Below are 17,431 nucleotides of genomic sequence, written 5' to 3'. Positions count from 1 at the left end.
TCCTGTTCTTGCTCCTCTCAGCCTCAAATTTTTCGAGCTTTTCTGTGCAGTTTCTGATTAAAAGACTGGGATTCACTCATTTTTGTCAGGATTTAATGGCTAACAACGCTCATAGTGAAGGGAATTTTGCCTTCCCCAGCGATGCCCGCATGACCTCTTCTCGTTACTTAACCAGAGAGGGGTAAGGGCAGTTCACACCCTACAACTTCTCGTTCCTCAGCTCCCTGCACTTTCTTACGCCGTCTCTTTAAAGTGAAAATGCTGCGGGAAAACCGAACTGCTCTGCGCTCTGCAGGATGAACAGCACAGCCCTTTGCGCTCACGCGGGTGCTCGGACAAAAGTACTAATTAATAAAAAAAAAAAAAAAAAAAAAAAAAAAGAAAAACGAAAAAATAAAGGAAAAAGAGAGAGAGAGCGCTACGACACCGCTTGCACGAACGCCAGGCGAGGAGCGGAGCCGCTGCCAGCGCTGCGTCCCCTCCTGCGGGGACCGACCCGCGCATCCCTGGATCCAAGCCGGTCCCGTCCGCTCATCCCCGCATCCCGGCGGGTCCGACCCGCGCATAGCCCCCGATCCCAGTGGGTCCGACCCGCTCATCCCCGAATCCCGGCCAGTCCGACCCGCTCATCCCCGCATTCCCGTGGGTCCCACCCGCGCATCCCCGGATCGCAGCGGGTCCGACCCGCGCTGCCAGCGGGCGGAGGCGCTGGCGCCGTGCCCTCCCTGCCTCCCTGAACCCTTTCATGACCCGCCTGCCCCGAGGGCTCGGCGGGCAGGGCCGGGGCAGCCGCCCCACCTCACCCCACCCTTGGCTCCCATTGGCGCGGATGAAAGTCCAGCACCTCGGGCTGCTATAAATGCACCTATGCGCGCCCGGGGGCCGGCACCGCGGCCATGGGCGGCTGCAGCATCCTCCTCCTCCTGCTGGCCCGCCGGCCGCTCCGTGCCCGCACCTGCGGCCGCGCCGCCTCCTCGCTGAGCGCGCTGCGGCCGGCGGAGACGCTGCCCGGGCCGCCCAGCTGGCCCCTGATGGGCAGCCTGCCCGACGTGCTCTGGAAAGGGGGGCTCAAGAGGCAGCACGAGACCCTGGTGAGGCTGGGCATGGCAGGAGGATGAGGATGGGGATGGCAGGAGGATGAGGATGGTGATAGGATGAGGATGGGGATGGGATGAGGATGCCGCACTCAGCGCGGGTTCCTGGCTCTCCCCAGGCTCAGTACCACCGGCGCTTCGGGAAGATTTTCCGCATGAAGCTGGGCGCCTTCGACTCGGTGCACATCGCGGCGCCGTGCCTGCTGGAGGCTCTGTACCGCCGCGAGAGCGCCTGCCCGCAGCGCCTCGAGATCAAGCCCTGGAAAGCCTATCGCGACTATCGCGGCGAAGCCTACGGGCTGCTCATCCTGTGAGTGCTGCCGGGGTGCCGGGCACCGGGGGATGCTCGGAGCGGGTCCGGGGGTCCCGGGCTGCTCCCCGAGAGTGGCCGGGGCTCATCCCGACCCCGAGCATCCCCCGGTGGTGCCGTCGGGAGCATCAGCAGTGCGGGTTTGGGGTTTTCATTCTTTTCATCTCTTTTCCCTCTCCAACGCGCTGTTTTTGTTTCGATGCAGGGAGGGAAAGGACTGGCAGAGGGTCAGAAGTGCCTTTCAGAAGAAGCTGATGAAGCCCCGGGAGGTTGTGAAGCTGGACACGGCGATCAATGAGGTACCTGCTCTGAGAAATCCCTTCTCTCTCTGCTCCCCTGCAAGCCTGGGGAGCCGGAGCACATCTGGTTTATCTGGGCAGCTTTATTTACCCCACAGTGATAAACCACGAGCTCAGACCCGGAACATTCAGGGAATAATGAGTACAAACTGATTGCCAGGGTCTGAGACCACATAGAAACCTGGAGCTGGGGGTGAACCCACAGAAAACCAGGATTATTCCGTAAGGATCCAGGCTCCAGCAAAGAGCTTTCCCCTGCTTCTCCTGCATGCTGTAATTTTTGCCTTTACCCCTTCATTCCTCTGCTCCTCCCCTCAGGAACACCTCTGTCCTTAACCTCTGTGCTCCTGGGGAGGCTGAGGAGCATCAGTGACAAACACCTTAATCCCGGTTGTGAAACCCCAGCTGGTGAGGATTGCATCCCTGCGAGGGCAGCACGGTTCACGGGAGCACCGGAGCCCGTCAAATCCAAACACTTGTTCACACAGGGGGAAGTTGAATCTTGTTCAAAGAACAGGGAACAAAAGGATTCCTCTCATGCAAGATTGTTATCTGCTCAAAAGGCAGCTGAAATGCTGAATTACACCGGATTTTTATTAGTTGATGTCATTTTATTCCCTTCTTTTCTCTCTCTTCTCTCACCATTTAGGTCCTGGAGGATTTTATGTACAGAATAGATGAAATTTGCGACCACAATGGCCAGATGGAAGATATCTATTCAGAATTCAACAAATGGTCTTTTGAAAGTGAGTGTGGTGCACCTGCCAGGGCATTGCAGTACAAACATGATCAGGGATGAATATGTTGGCTGATTATTTCTAAACTTTCAGCTATAATATCATGCAAAGAGAGTTGCAGAACAGCCAGGGACTGTCAGTGCAAAATTCATCAGCACAAGTATAAATTTCTGCCTAGCTGCCTGCATGGCTTCCAAAAATTCAAACATTCCAATGATTTATAAACCAAAAATTGGGGGGGTTATGATTCGTTTATCTAGAGTGGGATCAGATAACATTTTTTGTTATTTTTTGCCCGTGTGATATTTGTTAACTATCAGCAGGATCAGTGATATACTCCAATAACAGAGTGCTGGCTGTAGGCAAAGTCTGCAAAATCCCATTTCCAGTGTTTACACTGGGATTGAGAAGGGCTGGAATGAGTTACCGAGGCAGAGCCTCATCCTCAGGAGCCTTTCAGAGCTCACTGAGGACTGTGCCAGGGATGACACAGGGCACAGAGTGGCTCAGGGAGGGTTGGGTGCGGTGGCTGATCCAGCCCTGCCAGACCCAGCTGCCCTCGGCTGCCTCCTCTGGGCTGAGCTCCCCAAAGTGGAGCTTTGCTTCCACTGTCAGTGGTGATGGCTGCTTTTGGAAAGGGAGAAATAGGAAGTGACAGTTTGAAAGGAAATGGGAAAAAAGGGACAAGTGGAAAAGGTGCAGAGTGGGATGCTGCCAGTGCTTGCAAGGAGGGGGAATGCTGTGGGAGATGCTCCTCGAGCCCTGCTCTCCTGCCACTCGGTTTTCTTCAGTAAATTCACCAAATATGAGCCAAAACTGCAGTTCTGCTCTCATGAGGGGATCAGTGGCACTCCTCATTGTGCAGAAATGCTGCTGCCAGGGCCCCAGGCTGGAAACCCTCACTGGGGCCAGGGCAAACGAGCAGGAGGTGTTTTACAAGTGCTGCTCTGCCAGGTCTGCACCAAGGAACACCTTCAGAAGGCTCACCCAAGCCGTTCCTTGATGATAAATTATGCATCCCACACGGCCTCTTGTTTATTAATTTAATTATAATATTGCCTAACAACAGGTATCTGCCTGGTGCTGTATGGAAAGCGGTTTGGCCTCCTGCAGCAGGACGTGGAAGAAGAAAGTCTGAACTTCATCAAGGCTGTAAAAACGGTATGGGAGGGTCTCTCCTGGGGCTGGGGTGGGTTTTTACCCCTGCTGTTAATGAGAGGCAGCCATTTAAAGGAGTCAGCTGGGAAAAGCAGCTCAGGCTTCTGTACCCAACTGGTGCCCAGCTAATCCTGAACTTCTGCCTCCTTTATGCAATGCCTCAGTCTGTTGTAACAAAGCAGGCAGGACTCAGGTTCTCCATGCAGGAAAAACCCCTTTGTATTCCCATTTTTGTACAGATTTCACAGACCTCGTGTACAACTTTAATTGGTTAGTAGCTTTCTTGCCAATTACTGTATTGGCTAGTAAAAGGTATTTTGCTTGTCCATCAAGTCTCTCTATTCTTGAGAGCCTGTATCCTTATGGAATATATATATTATATTATATTAATTATATAATATTTATTATATTTATTATATTGTAGTATATTTATTATATAATATATACTATATTTATTATATAATATATACTATATACTATATACTATATACTATATATAATATATAATATATAATATATAATATATAATATATAATATATAATATATAATATATAATATATAATATATAATATATAATATATATTATATATATTATATATTATATATAATGCGTACAATATATATAACATATATAATAATATATATTATATATATTATATCCATGAAGAATATATTTTCTTCACTGATTCTCGTGAGACAGATCCCTGGTTGTCACAGGTGAACTTTTTCTCCCCAAAATTGTTAATTGTTGTGTTAATGAACTCTTCTTTCTCAAGCTGTTTTCACATGGGAACTTGGAAGCTGTTGTTAGCTGAGGTAGCTAAGCTAATCCATATTTTATAAGATATTTTTATGACAATTTTTACCATCAGTGGGACAGGGGAAATGCTGAGTGGGCACCAGGGCAGCCCTGGAGGGAATGGTCAGCTTGGCTGGTGACTCTGCTCCTCTCTGGGGACCCTGCAGGGTGGGACTGTGCCTGGCTGTGGGGTTCGCTGTGGGCTTTGGGGTCAGAGCTGCCTTTGTGCTCTGGGGTCCAAACCTGCCCCACTTCAGCCATCACACACAGGCAGCCAGCCCTGCCTGGCATTTCAGCCCATCCTTTGTCAAGGGAGAGGGGGGCACTGCCAAAAATGCCTTGTCCCACTCCCAACAGGTGCCTAAAATCCATAGGATGCATTCCTTACTGAGCAGGCTCCTGGCTGCCCCTGATTTTTACCTGGACATGCCCTCAGTAGACTCAGACCCATCCTCTCTGTCCAGGATGGAAAATCCACCGGAATTTTGCCTTCCTGGCAATCTCCCTCTGCTCCCCAGCCCGGGGCTGTTCAGGGGCTGCAGGCAGAGGAGGGAAAGGGATTAAAGGGAGATTTCCCCCACAGATGATGGCCACGTTCGGGATGATGATGGTGACCCCTGTGGAGCTGCACAAGGGGCTCAACACCAAGGTCTGGCAAGCTCACACCAAAGCATGGGATGATATATTCAAAACAGGTCATTATTTAACCCAAATTTATCTCCTTTCCCTCCATCTCTGTCCTCTCCTTGCTGGGATTGATTTTTCCATGCTTGCTGCTGTTAATTCCTGCCTTCAGCACGGATTAAAGCACATTTGCTGTACCCAAACAGGGATTATTCAATGTGGGAGCAGTTTTTAGTGACTAACACCCAGGCTGTGGGGCAATACCCAACTCCCAGGGAAATCCCAGGATTCTGGGAGCCAGCAGTGTCATGGCACCATTTTAATTGTCCTAAAAGGAAATTAAGAATTATAATCTCTATAAAGGCAAGGGTATAAATGAAAAGGGACTTCCCTCAACGACTTGTTTTATTGGAAAACAAGAATTATTTGCTAAAAAAAAAAAAAGAAATTATATCTTTTCTGGACAACCTGTAGCATAGTTGTAAATATTAAACCCAGAAGTAATTTAAATAATAAAGTTCAGTTTGGCTTTTTGACTATTTAAAGTGATTTTGCCTTCCAAATTTAAAAATTACTCAAACTCCGGATATGAAGTTAAGTTTTTATTTTTAATATTTTAAAATTTCATTGATTTAAACAGTGAGAGACATAAAGGCTGAGAAAGCTTTTGGAAGGTTGTAACACTGAGATATTTCCCTTGGGTATTTGAGTCCCAAGGCTTTTTATCCTGCCAGCCACACACTCTCTTATTTTATTGCTTCTTGGTTTATGGGCTTTAGGAAAGACACTTTAAACCAGTTTTGCTCAGAAAAACCAGTCTGACACCTTCACTTAAAGTGAATAATTCTTCACAGGAGCTGGTTTTAACAGCTGGGATACTCCTGAGCAAAACCTGTTTCTTTTTATTTAAAAAAAAACCCCAGCATGTCAAAATTTGGCATCTCTTTGTGCCTTCCCCTGGTAAATCCCAGGTTTACATTTCCCCTCGGGGGTTCTGGGTGCTAAATCCCTTTGATTTTCTAACACCTTGATCCCCTTTGAAAACCCCAGGTAATAAATTTTACACACTCCTGTTTCTGTTTGCTGAGTATTTCCCTCAACGTGCCACTGATTTCCTCCCCTAATTTAAGAGAGCAGAATTCCTAAGAGCTGAAAAGCGATTTTTTGGTACTGAGCTGGTTTGAAAAGTGACAACACCATTCTTTATTCACTCTGAATACCCTCATTATTGACCCGGCGCTTGCAAGCAGAGCGCAGCTTGGCGCTGCCGCGGGTTTGCAGGGGTTCCATGGGGTTGTGAGTGATTTTCCCTCTTGCTGCCCTCCCCAGCCAAGCACTCCATCGACAGCCGGCTGCAGAAGCACTCTGCCGACCCGCAGGGGGATTTTCTGTGTGACATCTACTCGGGGGGACAGCTGTCCAGGAAGGAGCTGTACGCTGCCATCGCTGAGCTGCAGATCGCCGGCGTCGAGACGGTAACCGCGGCATGAACAGTTCAATCCCCCAGTTCCCTTCTTGGAGTTTAAACCCTCCCAATTGCCTCCTTAGGGTTTACATCCCCCCAGGTCCCTCCTTAGGGTTTACATCCCCCCAGTTCTCTCATTGGGGTTTACATCCCCCCAGTTCCCTCTTTAGCTGCAGATCGCCGGTGTCGAGACGGTAACCGCAGGGTGAACAGGGCTCAGGTCCCTCCTCAGGGTTTACATCCCCCCAGTTCCCTCCTTAGCTGCAGATCAACAGCGTGGAGATGGTAACTGGGATGTGTCCAGAGTCTAAATCCCCCCAGTTCCATCCTTGGGGTTCAAACACCCCCATTCCCTCTTCAGCTGCAGATCGCCGGTGTTGAGATGGTAACCGCGATGTGAACAGGGTTTATATCCTCCCAGTTCCCTCCTTGGGGTTCAATTCACCCCAATTGCCTCCTTAGCTGCAGACCCCCAGCACGGTGATGGTACCTGGGATGTGCCAAGGGTTTAAATCCCCCCCAGTTCCCTTCTTGGAGTTTAAATCCTCCCAGTTCCCTCCTTAGGGCTCAAATTTCCCCAACTCCCTCCTTAGCTGCAGATCCCCAGCATGGAGATGGTGCCCATGATGTGCCCAGGGTTTAAATTCCCTCCAATTCTCTCCTTGGGGCTCAAATCCTCCCGGTTTTCTCCCTGGGGTCCAAATCCTTCTGCTTCCCTCCTTAGAGTCCAAATTCCCCCCAGTTCCCTCCTTAGGGCTCAAATTCCCTCCTTGGGATTTAAATCCCCCCAGTTCCCTCCTTAGGGCTCAAATTCTCTCCTTAGGGTTCAAATTCTCCCAATTCCCTCCTTAGGGTTCAAATCCCCCCCAGTTCCCTCCCTGGGGTCCAAATTTCCCCGTTCCCTCCTTAGGGCTTAGATTACCCCAATTCCCTCTTTAGCTGCAGATTACTGGCATGGAAATGGTACCAGGGATGTGCCCAGGGTTTAAATTCCCCCCAGTTCCCTCCTTAGGCTTTAAATTCCTCCAATTCCCTCCTTAGGGGCAGGTCTCCAGCATGGAGATGGTAAAGCTGATTTTCCAAAGGTTCAAATTCCCCCCAGTTCCCTCCTTACCTGCAGATCACTGGAGTGGAGATGGTAAAGCTGATTTTCCAAGGGTTCAAATCATCCCTGTTCCCCCCTTCCTTCCCCAGCCTGAGCACCAGCACACCTGGGAGTGAGCTCATCCTGAAGCTGCCTCAGTGGCCCAAGTGCAGATGGATTTTTACATTAAATCCCTGGATTTTGACCTGAAATCCCCAGATTTTTTAATTCTGCACGACAGCTGGGACTGCTCATAACCCCTCAGGCTGTCCTAACTCCATAAAGCTGTGCCCAGCCAGAAACCTTGCTTTGAATTTTGGGCAAATTCTTCCTTCTGTGCCTACAAAAGCAGAGCTTCACCTTTCCTTCTGCTCTGTTGCAGACAGCCAACAGTTTGCTGTGGGCTCTGTACAACCTCTCCCGCAACCCCCACGTCCAGCAGAAGCTTTTCCAGGAAATCCAGAGAGTTTTGGGTGCCCAGCAGAGCCCGAGTGCTGAGAGCCTGAGGAACATGCCCTACCTGAAAGCCTGTCTGAAAGAGTCTATGAGGTAAAATCCCCAAATCCTTCAAAACCGTCCCCAAGTGTTTCACCAGCTTCTTTGCACAAGGGAGAAATTAATTTTCAGCACACAGAATTTTGTTCATCTTGCTGTTTGAGGGAAAATATGAGAGATGGAAGAAGGGAAATTTCTGGGAATTTAACCCATGGTTCTCTTTCCCTGCAGATTAACCCCATCAGTGCCTTTCACCACCCGCACCATCGACACAGAAATGGTTCTGGGAAATTACATGCTGCCCAAAGGGGTAAGGCGATTAATTCTGTTTATTTGGATATTTTTTAATTTATTAATTGCCCTTTAAACCACAGAAGTTGCTCATATATCAGTTTCAAACTGGCTCTACCAAAGTACCAGCCCCAGGACAAGGAACGAGGCATTCACCCCAAGGATTCCCATAAACACAAACCCACACCTGCCTGCACTGCAGCTGGACTTAGACAGAAATATTTGCCTGAAGTAATTTTGATGAGCTATTCCAATTGATTTTTTGGGAATTCCTTGACCTCTCCTGAGGAAGTTGCTGTGCTGTGAAAAACGCATCCACTTTCTTGTGAAAATGTAAAAAGTTTATTAAAGGACAATAGGAGACAAGGACTATAAAGTAAAGGTTATTATGGTTGGGTGTATCTTGGTACTTAGCTAAGAGTACACTTGTTTTAGAAACACTTTTTATGTACTATTTCTATTATATTAGTTTGTTACATATTCATAAACAATCATGCATAGGAAACTTTTTCTTTAAACTAATTTACGTATTATAAGAACTGTTTGGTACAGCTTTTGTTTGGTTTTACTTTTTCAGAGCATGAGTATTCTGAGTATTCTTTGCTTGTGGGTTTTAGCCTATTTTTATTATTTTTATTTTATTACTTTTAATTTTTGACCTTTGGTCTACACTGTTTTCAGATGTGGGAGTTGGTAGTTGGTATAAGTGTAGCAGGGTCTTCTTCATATGTTCATTGGATGTTATCTTATTTAAGTAGGTATTTTAACCAAGCATAGCTATTTCACTACTATGTCTAACCTTAATTAACAGCAGAAATAAAAACTATATTTTTATAACAAAGTCACTTTAGCCTCACACATATAGAACTACTTTAACATTTGCCAAAAGCCAATACCATGATATGTATCTGACACATGCCATGATTCTCCATCCTGGGGATCCGGGGGTGGCTCTGTGACCTGTTCCCTGTCCTGCCTCGCTGCAGACGGTGCTGATGATCAACAGCCACGCCCTGGGCTGCAGCGAGGACTATTTCAGGGGCTGGGCAGAGTTCAGGCCCGAGCGCTGGCTGCTCAGGGGCTCCATCCACCCCTTCTCCCACGTGCCCTTCGGCATCGGCAGGAGGATGTGCGTGGGGCGCCGCCTGGCCGAGCTGCAGCTGCACCTGGCCCTCTGCTGGGTAAGCGCCCCAAAAAGGGACCTGGGGGGGTTTGTCCTCCAGTGAGCATGAGCACAGCCCAGCACGTTCATTGTGGGCACAGCAGGCACAGCCTTGCCAAGGGATCTTCCTGGGGAAGCACTGAGAAAGCTCAGAGAAGAGAAAACGATTCTTATCTCTATTTGTGCTCCTGTTTGGCACATGTGGAACGTGTTATGGGGTATTTACTGTTCCTGTTTTTTGGCACATGGGGAATATGTTATGGGGTATTCAGTGCCCCTGTTTTATGGCACATGGGGAACGTGTTATGGGGTATTTGCTGTTCCTGTTTTTTGGCACATGGGGAATGTGTTATGGAGTATTTGCTGTTCCTGTTGTTTGGCACATGGGGAACGTGTTATGGAGATTGTTTATCGTGGGGTGCGGAGGTTCAGGGACATCACACCATGACCAGTATGATCCAGTGAAGCCAAGTTTATTATCTCCCTAAAAAGACTATATTAATTATAAATCTCTACTGTCAACGTGTCTCTAGCCAATACATGATTGGTTAATCCTAGCTGTTCATGCCTCTAAAATAGAATGCTGATTGGATAATCTAATTTTTTATGCATCTTGCTGTGGTTGGCTGGCCATGACTTCTCTTTTTCCTTACTTTCCCAAGCTCACTGACAAACCTGCTGAGTCCTGATGACTCTTCTTCTTGTATCTCTTTCAAGGATATACCGGCCCCATTTCTGAATATGTCCATTATCCATTGTTTGTGCACGTGTCCATTGTCCCAAGCAGGCTGCATTGTGCATGGGCTGACTATGGCCATTGTCCTGCAAAAGCTCCTCAACCTGCAAAAAACTCTCAACAGTTTATGAGAGTGATTTCTTCCTTGGGCACTGCTGATGGTTGGATTGATTGGCCAGTTGGGTCAAAGCTGTGTTGTGACTGTCTGAAAGGGTCACAGGTTTTTCTTTGGTGTGATACAGTATAGTTTGGGTATATTGTAACATAGCTGAATGAGGCAATGGCTCAGCCTGCTGATGATGCAGTCGGAGCAGGTTATTCCCCAGCCGGGGATGCTGCCCTGACAGCTGGTGGGTGCTGTGTCCCTGCAGCTGATCCGCAGGTACCGCGTGCTGGCCACGGACCGGGAGCCGCTGGAGACGCTGCACTCGGGGATCCTCATCCCCAGCAGGGCCCTGCCCATCGCCCTGCAGCCACGAGCAGGTACGGGCAAACACACCTGGGTGCTGCTTGGGCACAAAACACACACCTGGGTGCTGCTTGGGCACAAAACACACACCTGGGTGCTGCTTGGGCACACAGACACACACCTGTGCTCTGTTTGGGCACACAGACACACACCTGTGCTCTGCTTGGGCACAAACACACACCTGTGTTCTCTGTGGGCACACAAACACACCTGGGTGCTGCTTGGGCACACAGACACACACCTGTGCTCTGCTTGGGCACACAGACACACACCTGTGCTCCGCTTGGGCACAAACACACACCTGGATGCTGCTTGGGCATAAAAACACACACCTGTGTCCTGCTTGTGCACAGCCACACACCAGAGTTCTGTGTTCCTGCACACTGTGGGCTCTGGCGCTGGGATTTCTGTGCCAATGGGAGGGCAAACAGCTGATATCTGTCTGCTCTTCATCCTCAGAGGGCCAGAGCCATCCTGGGTCTTTATTTTAACAAATGAATGCTGTCCCAGTTCGGTGTTTTATTAGGAACTGTCCTGTATTTCTCATAGCTCATGGCTCTGGACTCAATTTTATATCCACATTTCTGTGCCTGATGCAGCCCAAAAAGGGGGGAATCAGCATATACCCAGTGCTGCAGAAAATAACAGCCAGGGGTTGTTAGAACTTCACTGCAGTCCCAAAGATATTTCCTGGAAAAGAGCATTTGATCTTGGGCATCAGTTTGCAGATTAAAAAGAAGATGTCTTAGTGAAGGAACTGCTCACTGCAGAGTTTAGATAACAAAACTTCATTTGAGGCAGAAGGACAGAGAAAAATCTATTTGTAAATAGTTGTGCAGTGTTGCAACTTAAATATTTGAACGTAGGATTTTCTTTCTCACAAGTTTATACAAACGGGCTAACAAAGTAACATATTTGTGCAACAACCTAACTTGAGAAAACAAGTCTCTGATCCAGAATGAAATCCTCCGATAGAAATCCAGGACATTTCAATGCTGGGGAAGATATTTTTTACCAGCCAACATCACAGGAAAAAAAATACATCCCAGTATAATCTGAATATTCACTCCTTTAACTGAAGTCTGTTCAGTGCTGTTTGCTTTGATAAATATAATATAATGTGATGTAATGTAATATAATTAATATAGAATTAATATATAATAGAATAATTATATAATAGAATTAATATATAAAATATAATTACTATATAATATATAAAATATAATTACTATATAATATATAATATATAATTAATGTATAACAGATAATATATAATTAATATAATATTTCTTTTTTTGCTCAATACAGGTGGCAAGAAATAAAGGACAGCCCTGCTGCTGCCTTCTCCTGAGAGAGACATGAGCTGTGGGAGCCAGAGCTCTGGAGGCTGCAGGGAAGAGCTGCACCACATCCCCAGGAACAGCCCCAGGAAAAGCTCCCAGACTGTTTTATTGGGGAAAATGTGCCTAAAAGGAGAGGGAAATGCCGGGTGCTGTCATTGGGCTGTGGGAATCCAGGGGTTTAGTGCAGGACCGAGGGCCTGGGGGTGCTGAGCTGCCCAGTTTGGGGAGAGTTCCTCCAGTTTGGGACCAGGCAGGGCTGGGGTGGCCCTGGGAGCGCAGAGTGGGAGAGGAAACTGCCCCAGTCCTGCTCAAATCGCCAGAGAAGGGAGCTGGGAGCCTGGAAAAGGCTAAAACGGGGCTGGGAAATTGGGATAATGAAAGAAAGACATTTCCTTGGCGTCCTGGGTTGGAGGGAAATGGGGAGAAATGCACCTGGCCGGATTTATTGCTTTGCTTTGGGCTCGTGCCTGATGCACCCTCTGCTCTTCCCATGGATTTCCATCCCTCCAGCTCCTGCACCACCCATTTTATCCCACCCTTATTGTAAAAGCTTTGTGGTCTTTCATTGCATGGATGGAAATGGAGCCACTGGAATCCTATGGGTTCTGCCTCTGCAGATTGATGATGATGATCCTGGCAGGATAGGTGCGTGAGATGAAGAACAGAAAATTGTGCTTCCAAGGACAATTCTGCAGGAAGTGAGGACCCCAAACATTTCCACAGGGTCTATTTCTCATGGAAACTGCAATATCTAAAAGTTCAAATCGTCACTGCCCCCCAAGCAATACTGGATTCTGGCTGTTATGGTTACTGGTTTTACACTTTTGCAGTTTCAACTAAAGCTTTATCTCTCTATATAATCCTGAATTTATTTTTTTACATGTTGAAATGCTGCAAGTTCTTACTACTTGTTGGTCTGTCTCTTGTTTTCATTTGTTCTCCTCTGACATGCTCAGACATGTAAATGTACCTCCAAAACAATGTATAAAACAAATTTTGTGCATTATCTGAATATTTCTAGGCAGTTTTGTAAGAAAATAAAGAGTTCTATTTTTTCTCTAGAATGACTCTTTCATTATTTATTTTAAAAGTCTTTGCAGATTTGCAGAAGAGGCTTCTGCCCCCTTGGCACAGTCTGAACTCGCTTCTGCCTGGCATGGAATGGTCCAGGGAGGGGATTGGGACAAGATAAAATCCATGGAAAGTTCTGAGGAAGGGTGAAAACAGCTGGAATTTTTGCAGAATCAGTAGAAATTATGTATATTTTTAAAATGCCATCCCTCAGCAGCATTCCTGGCAGGATGAGGGTTTCACTGGGAGCAGAGGATGGGAAATCCATCCCCAGGGAGCTCAGGCTGGGGTGCAGGTCCATGTGGGGATCTACCCAAAACCCGGGACAAAAACCCCACAAAGCCTCTTCTCACAGCATCATAATTTATTGGTAGCAATATTAATTTAATATTAGAGCCAATGGAGATGTGCCAGTATGGAAGAAATGCTAAGGGAAACAGTTTGTTGGATTCCAGGCATCTCTCAGTGCTCCCAAACGTTCTGATGGTTTAACCTCAGAGAGAAGTGCTGATATCTCGATTCCAGGCATCTCTCAGTGCTCACAAACGTTCTGATGATCTAACCTCAGAGAGAAGTGCTGATATCTCGCTGAACTGACCTTGACAGCCTCGTTAGCGGCTGTTTCGAAACCCTGATTGCCCCTGGGCAGGAAATCCCAGGTGGATATTTACCGAACCTCTCGGGGTTTTTGCCATTTCAATGCAGTGGACCCAGGGGTGCTGCTGTCAGGGAGTTTGGGTGGGTTCTGCACCAGCTCAGGCACAAACCTGCGCTCTCTGCTGGGTCACCAGCCACCAGTGACCTGGAAAAGGCAGATCCGGAATCTTTGGAGTCTCTCAGGTTCCTGAAGTTTTCAGAGAACTTCATTAATCTCCTACCTCCGAGTGAATGTCCAAAGCCATTGACTCAGGAAATAGGTAATTATCAAACTGCACAGACAATGAGTGACCAGGGCAGGCTTCCACTCCAGGCACCAGCTCAGAGCTTTCCTGTCCCTCCGTTTCTGGATAAATATAACTATAAATATAGCTAGAAATGTAACTACAAATATAACTATAACTAACTATAACTATATAACTATAACTAACTATAACTATAACTATAACTACATGTAAATATAACTATAACTATAACTATAGCTAACTATAACTACAACTATAACTATAACTATAACTATAACTACATGTAAATATAACTATAACTATACATATAACTATAATTAACTATAACTAACTATAACTAACTATAAATATAACTATAACTATAACTACACATATAACTATAACTATAACTATAACTAACTATAACTATAACTATAACTATAACTATAACTATAACTATAACTAACTATAAATATAACTATAACTATACATATAACTACAATTAACTATAACTAACTATAACTATAACTAACTATAACTAACTATAACTAACTATAACTATATAACTATAACTATAACTAACTATAGCTATAGCTATAACGAAATAGAAATAGAAATATCTGGAACCCTTTAGCCCAGCAGGATAAAGCAGAGCAGCCCTGTGCTGCTCTGGAACGAGGCCCTCATTCAGAATTTCCATTTCAACACCACCTCCCTGGGATCGTTTCCTCCTCAGAGGAAGGCAGCAGGATCACAACTTTAATGGGATTAATTCACCTCCACATTCCCTGTCCCTACAGGGAAGGGAGTGAGGTTTACCTGTCCAAAAGGAAGTGAATTCTGTTCAGGCTTTGGAAATTAATTCTGTTCAGGCTTTGGGCGTGTTGGAGTTGGAAAGGCAAAGCTGGAGCCAATAATCCATGCTTTTTTATGGATAAGGATGTCAGTCTTCAGGCCTGGCAATCTGGAATTTCTGTTCCTGCCAAGCTGATGTGCCACAGCTCTGAGTCAGTCCCTGCAGAGGGATTTAGGGACCTTTCCCTGCTCCCATTTTGTCGGTTTGCTCAGGTTTGTCCCCTCCAGCCTGGGAAGGACCTTTGTGCTCAACAACCAGGGGCAGAATTCACATCTCTACAATACTTCAATAAATGGTGCAAAATAACCCAAAACCTAAAAAATTAATTCTGTGAGTTGCTCCCAGCTGAAGTTCATTTCAGGACAAATTCATCCCATGCCTCATTTTACAGATGTGAAACTTCATTTTTACTTCGATGGCACTGCCCGTGGGTGGGTGGGTTTTTAATGCATTATCGCCTCTCAGAGAAGGAGAAAGTTGGACAATTTTCAGTCCTTTGGGGCACATCTCTTGAAAATTCATGGAGGAGTTGTAGCTTTAGCAGAAAAAGCTGGTTTTGGCTTCAGATAGTTGAAACAAGAGGTTTGTTGGGATTGAAGCAGCTCATTGATCCCTTGTGTGAATGAGTGAATTCCCCTGAGAACCTGGGCATTGACAGCTCAAGGCGTGGGTGGCTGCATTCAAATTTTGTTTTAATGTCTCCTTGCAGGCAAGGCTTGGAGAAAAGTGTGAATATTATATTATGAAATTGAGCATTGTGCTTATTCATTTATATTTATTCTGGGGTATTTTTGAGTATCAGAGTTGAAGAGAGTGAAAACCAGAGCTTTTATTGTCTGTTCACCCCGAACTTCATTAATGCTTCATCCAAGCCCTGTATCGATTTTATCTCCTATATTCCCACACTCTTTGCTATGGGAATGTCAGAGGACAGACTACATCGAATTTCAACTCCTGTCCACAGTTTTTATCTCAGCTGTGTGATATTTGAGGCTTTGGAACAACCCAACAAGTCAAGCCTCAGCTGTAGGACTCGGGTCCAGAAGGAATTTTAAAGAACTTTACATTGTAGGCTTTGGATGGAGCTGAACACTTCTGGAGCAATAATCCCTGACAGGAAAAGCAACAACGAGGCCTCTCCATAAAACAAAATATTTTTCTCCGAGGGACAATGTCAAAACAAGTGTGGAATGGAATGCATTTAATAACCAGGGAAAATGATCCTCTGCTTTCCTGGGCATGTTCCTCTCAACAAGTTCAAACTGTTTGCCTCTAATTCTCCAAGGGTTGGGTGAACTCCAGGCAGTGGGAAGGGAGAAGGGAAGGGAAGGGAAGGCACTGCACCCAGCAGGGCAATAAAGGGGAGCCAGGAGTGCAAAAATTACCCCAAATTGGAACCTGCACGTCCGTGGCACTTTACCCTCCACTATCAGCTCCGGAATGGAAATCAGAGTCTCATCTGATTCATTGTGAGGTGAACTGTGCTCCACAGACAAACAGGAGATAGAGGAGCAGGGAAAGCTCCAGGTGTGCTCGCAGGTGGAACTCCAGCAGCATGGGGCTGGCTCGAGGTGAAGAAGGGAAAAAGGCTCTCCAGATTTAATGGAAATAATGGAAAGGAAATGTTTGAGAAGCCTCAGGCAGAATGGGTTCACTTATCCAGCCTTCCAAGCTGCCTCCAAAATCCCCTCTTGCCCTGCAGGTGAGGGCAATGCCCGGGCCAGGCTCTGTCCCATTTTCTGCAGGACAAAGGTCCCAGATACCTGCTCAGGGGTCAGCCAGGAGCCAGCTCAGCCACGGGCAAAGGCCAGCCCTGCCTGGGTGGCCTGGCAGGGACACCCCAGCCCAGCTGCACACTCCAGACCCCCTCCTCACACTGCGGGGCCGGGCGTCTGTGCCACCACGGGGCACAGGAGAAACCCAGACCTTGGTCATTGTCAGTGGGAGAAGGAGGAGAACAAGGAGGAGTTTGGGAGCAAGATTCTGGGCAGAAAAACAGGATAACTGGGATTATCCCCACCTGCTCTGCTCAGCTTTTGGTGCTCTGTCTTCCCTCTGGCTGTGGTTGAAAGAACAGGGAAAAAAGCTTTAATGCTCCTTGTGACATTCAGGATTTCAACACAAGTGAAAAGCTTCAAAGCACACTCCAGTAAAATGAAATAAACACAGAGAAGAACCAGGAGATATTTTATATCATATAGGCAATGATATAAAGTTCTCAAGCAGCTGAACACCCTGGACATTCTTATTGAAAGCTTCCACTGCCACTGGGGGAGGCACTCAGTGCTCTGGTTTAGGTGACAAGGAGGAGACTGGGCAGAGGTTGGATCCTTGGAGATCTTTTCCAATCTAAATTAACCTGTGATTCTGTGATTCAAGACACACGAAGGGAAGCTGGCTCCATAAGAGATCAGGCATTAGGTTTTCCTACAAAAATTCAATATTTCAAAGTTCACCCCAAAGTGTTCCTGGAAGGGGTGATAAGAAGTGCAGGCTGAGGGAAACATTTGCAGGGCAGTGAAATACCATTTTATCAGATTTATTAGCTCCAGAATG

At 46.7% G+C, this 17,431-nt stretch overlaps 1 protein-coding gene across 1 annotated transcript; it reads left to right on the top strand.

Annotated features, from left to right (window-relative positions):
- The first annotated feature begins 896 nt into the window (after positions 1 to 896).
- Positions 897 to 12,110, top strand: LOC131090803 (1,25-dihydroxyvitamin D(3) 24-hydroxylase, mitochondrial). The gene is made up of 12 exons (XM_058036391.1): positions 897 to 1,091; positions 1,214 to 1,404; positions 1,610 to 1,703; positions 2,353 to 2,449; positions 3,510 to 3,601; positions 4,982 to 5,093; positions 6,352 to 6,497; positions 7,954 to 8,120; positions 8,298 to 8,376; positions 9,344 to 9,538; positions 10,627 to 10,738; positions 12,033 to 12,110. Exons 1-12 carry the CDS (start codon positions 897 to 899, stop codon positions 12,044 to 12,046), a joined length of 1,494 nt encoding a protein of 497 aa, XP_057892374.1. The 3' UTR covers positions 12,047 to 12,110.
- The last annotated feature ends 5,321 nt before the right edge of the window (positions 12,111 to 17,431 follow it).

This window comes from Melospiza georgiana, chromosome 17 (genome assembly GCF_028018845.1).
Source record: "Melospiza georgiana isolate bMelGeo1 chromosome 17, bMelGeo1.pri, whole genome shotgun sequence".
NCBI lineage: Eukaryota > Metazoa > Chordata > Aves > Passeriformes > Passerellidae > Melospiza > Melospiza georgiana.
Note: the sequence above shows the minus strand (reverse complement) of the source record. Positions and strands in the feature narration are given on the sequence as shown.

Bases quoted from the DNA above. Each gene is read 5' to 3' on its own strand.
- LOC131090803 (XM_058036391.1), top strand. From the start codon at position 897: ATGGGCGGCTGCAGCATCCTCCTCCTCCTGCTGGCCCGCCGGCCGCTC. The intron at 5,094-6,351 runs GTCATTATTTAA...TGCCCTCCCCAG, and splicing joins GGATGATATATTCAAAACAG to CCAAGCACTCCATCGACAGC. The intron at 8,377-9,343 runs GTAAGGCGATTA...GCCTCGCTGCAG, and splicing joins ATTACATGCTGCCCAAAGGG to ACGGTGCTGATGATCAACAG.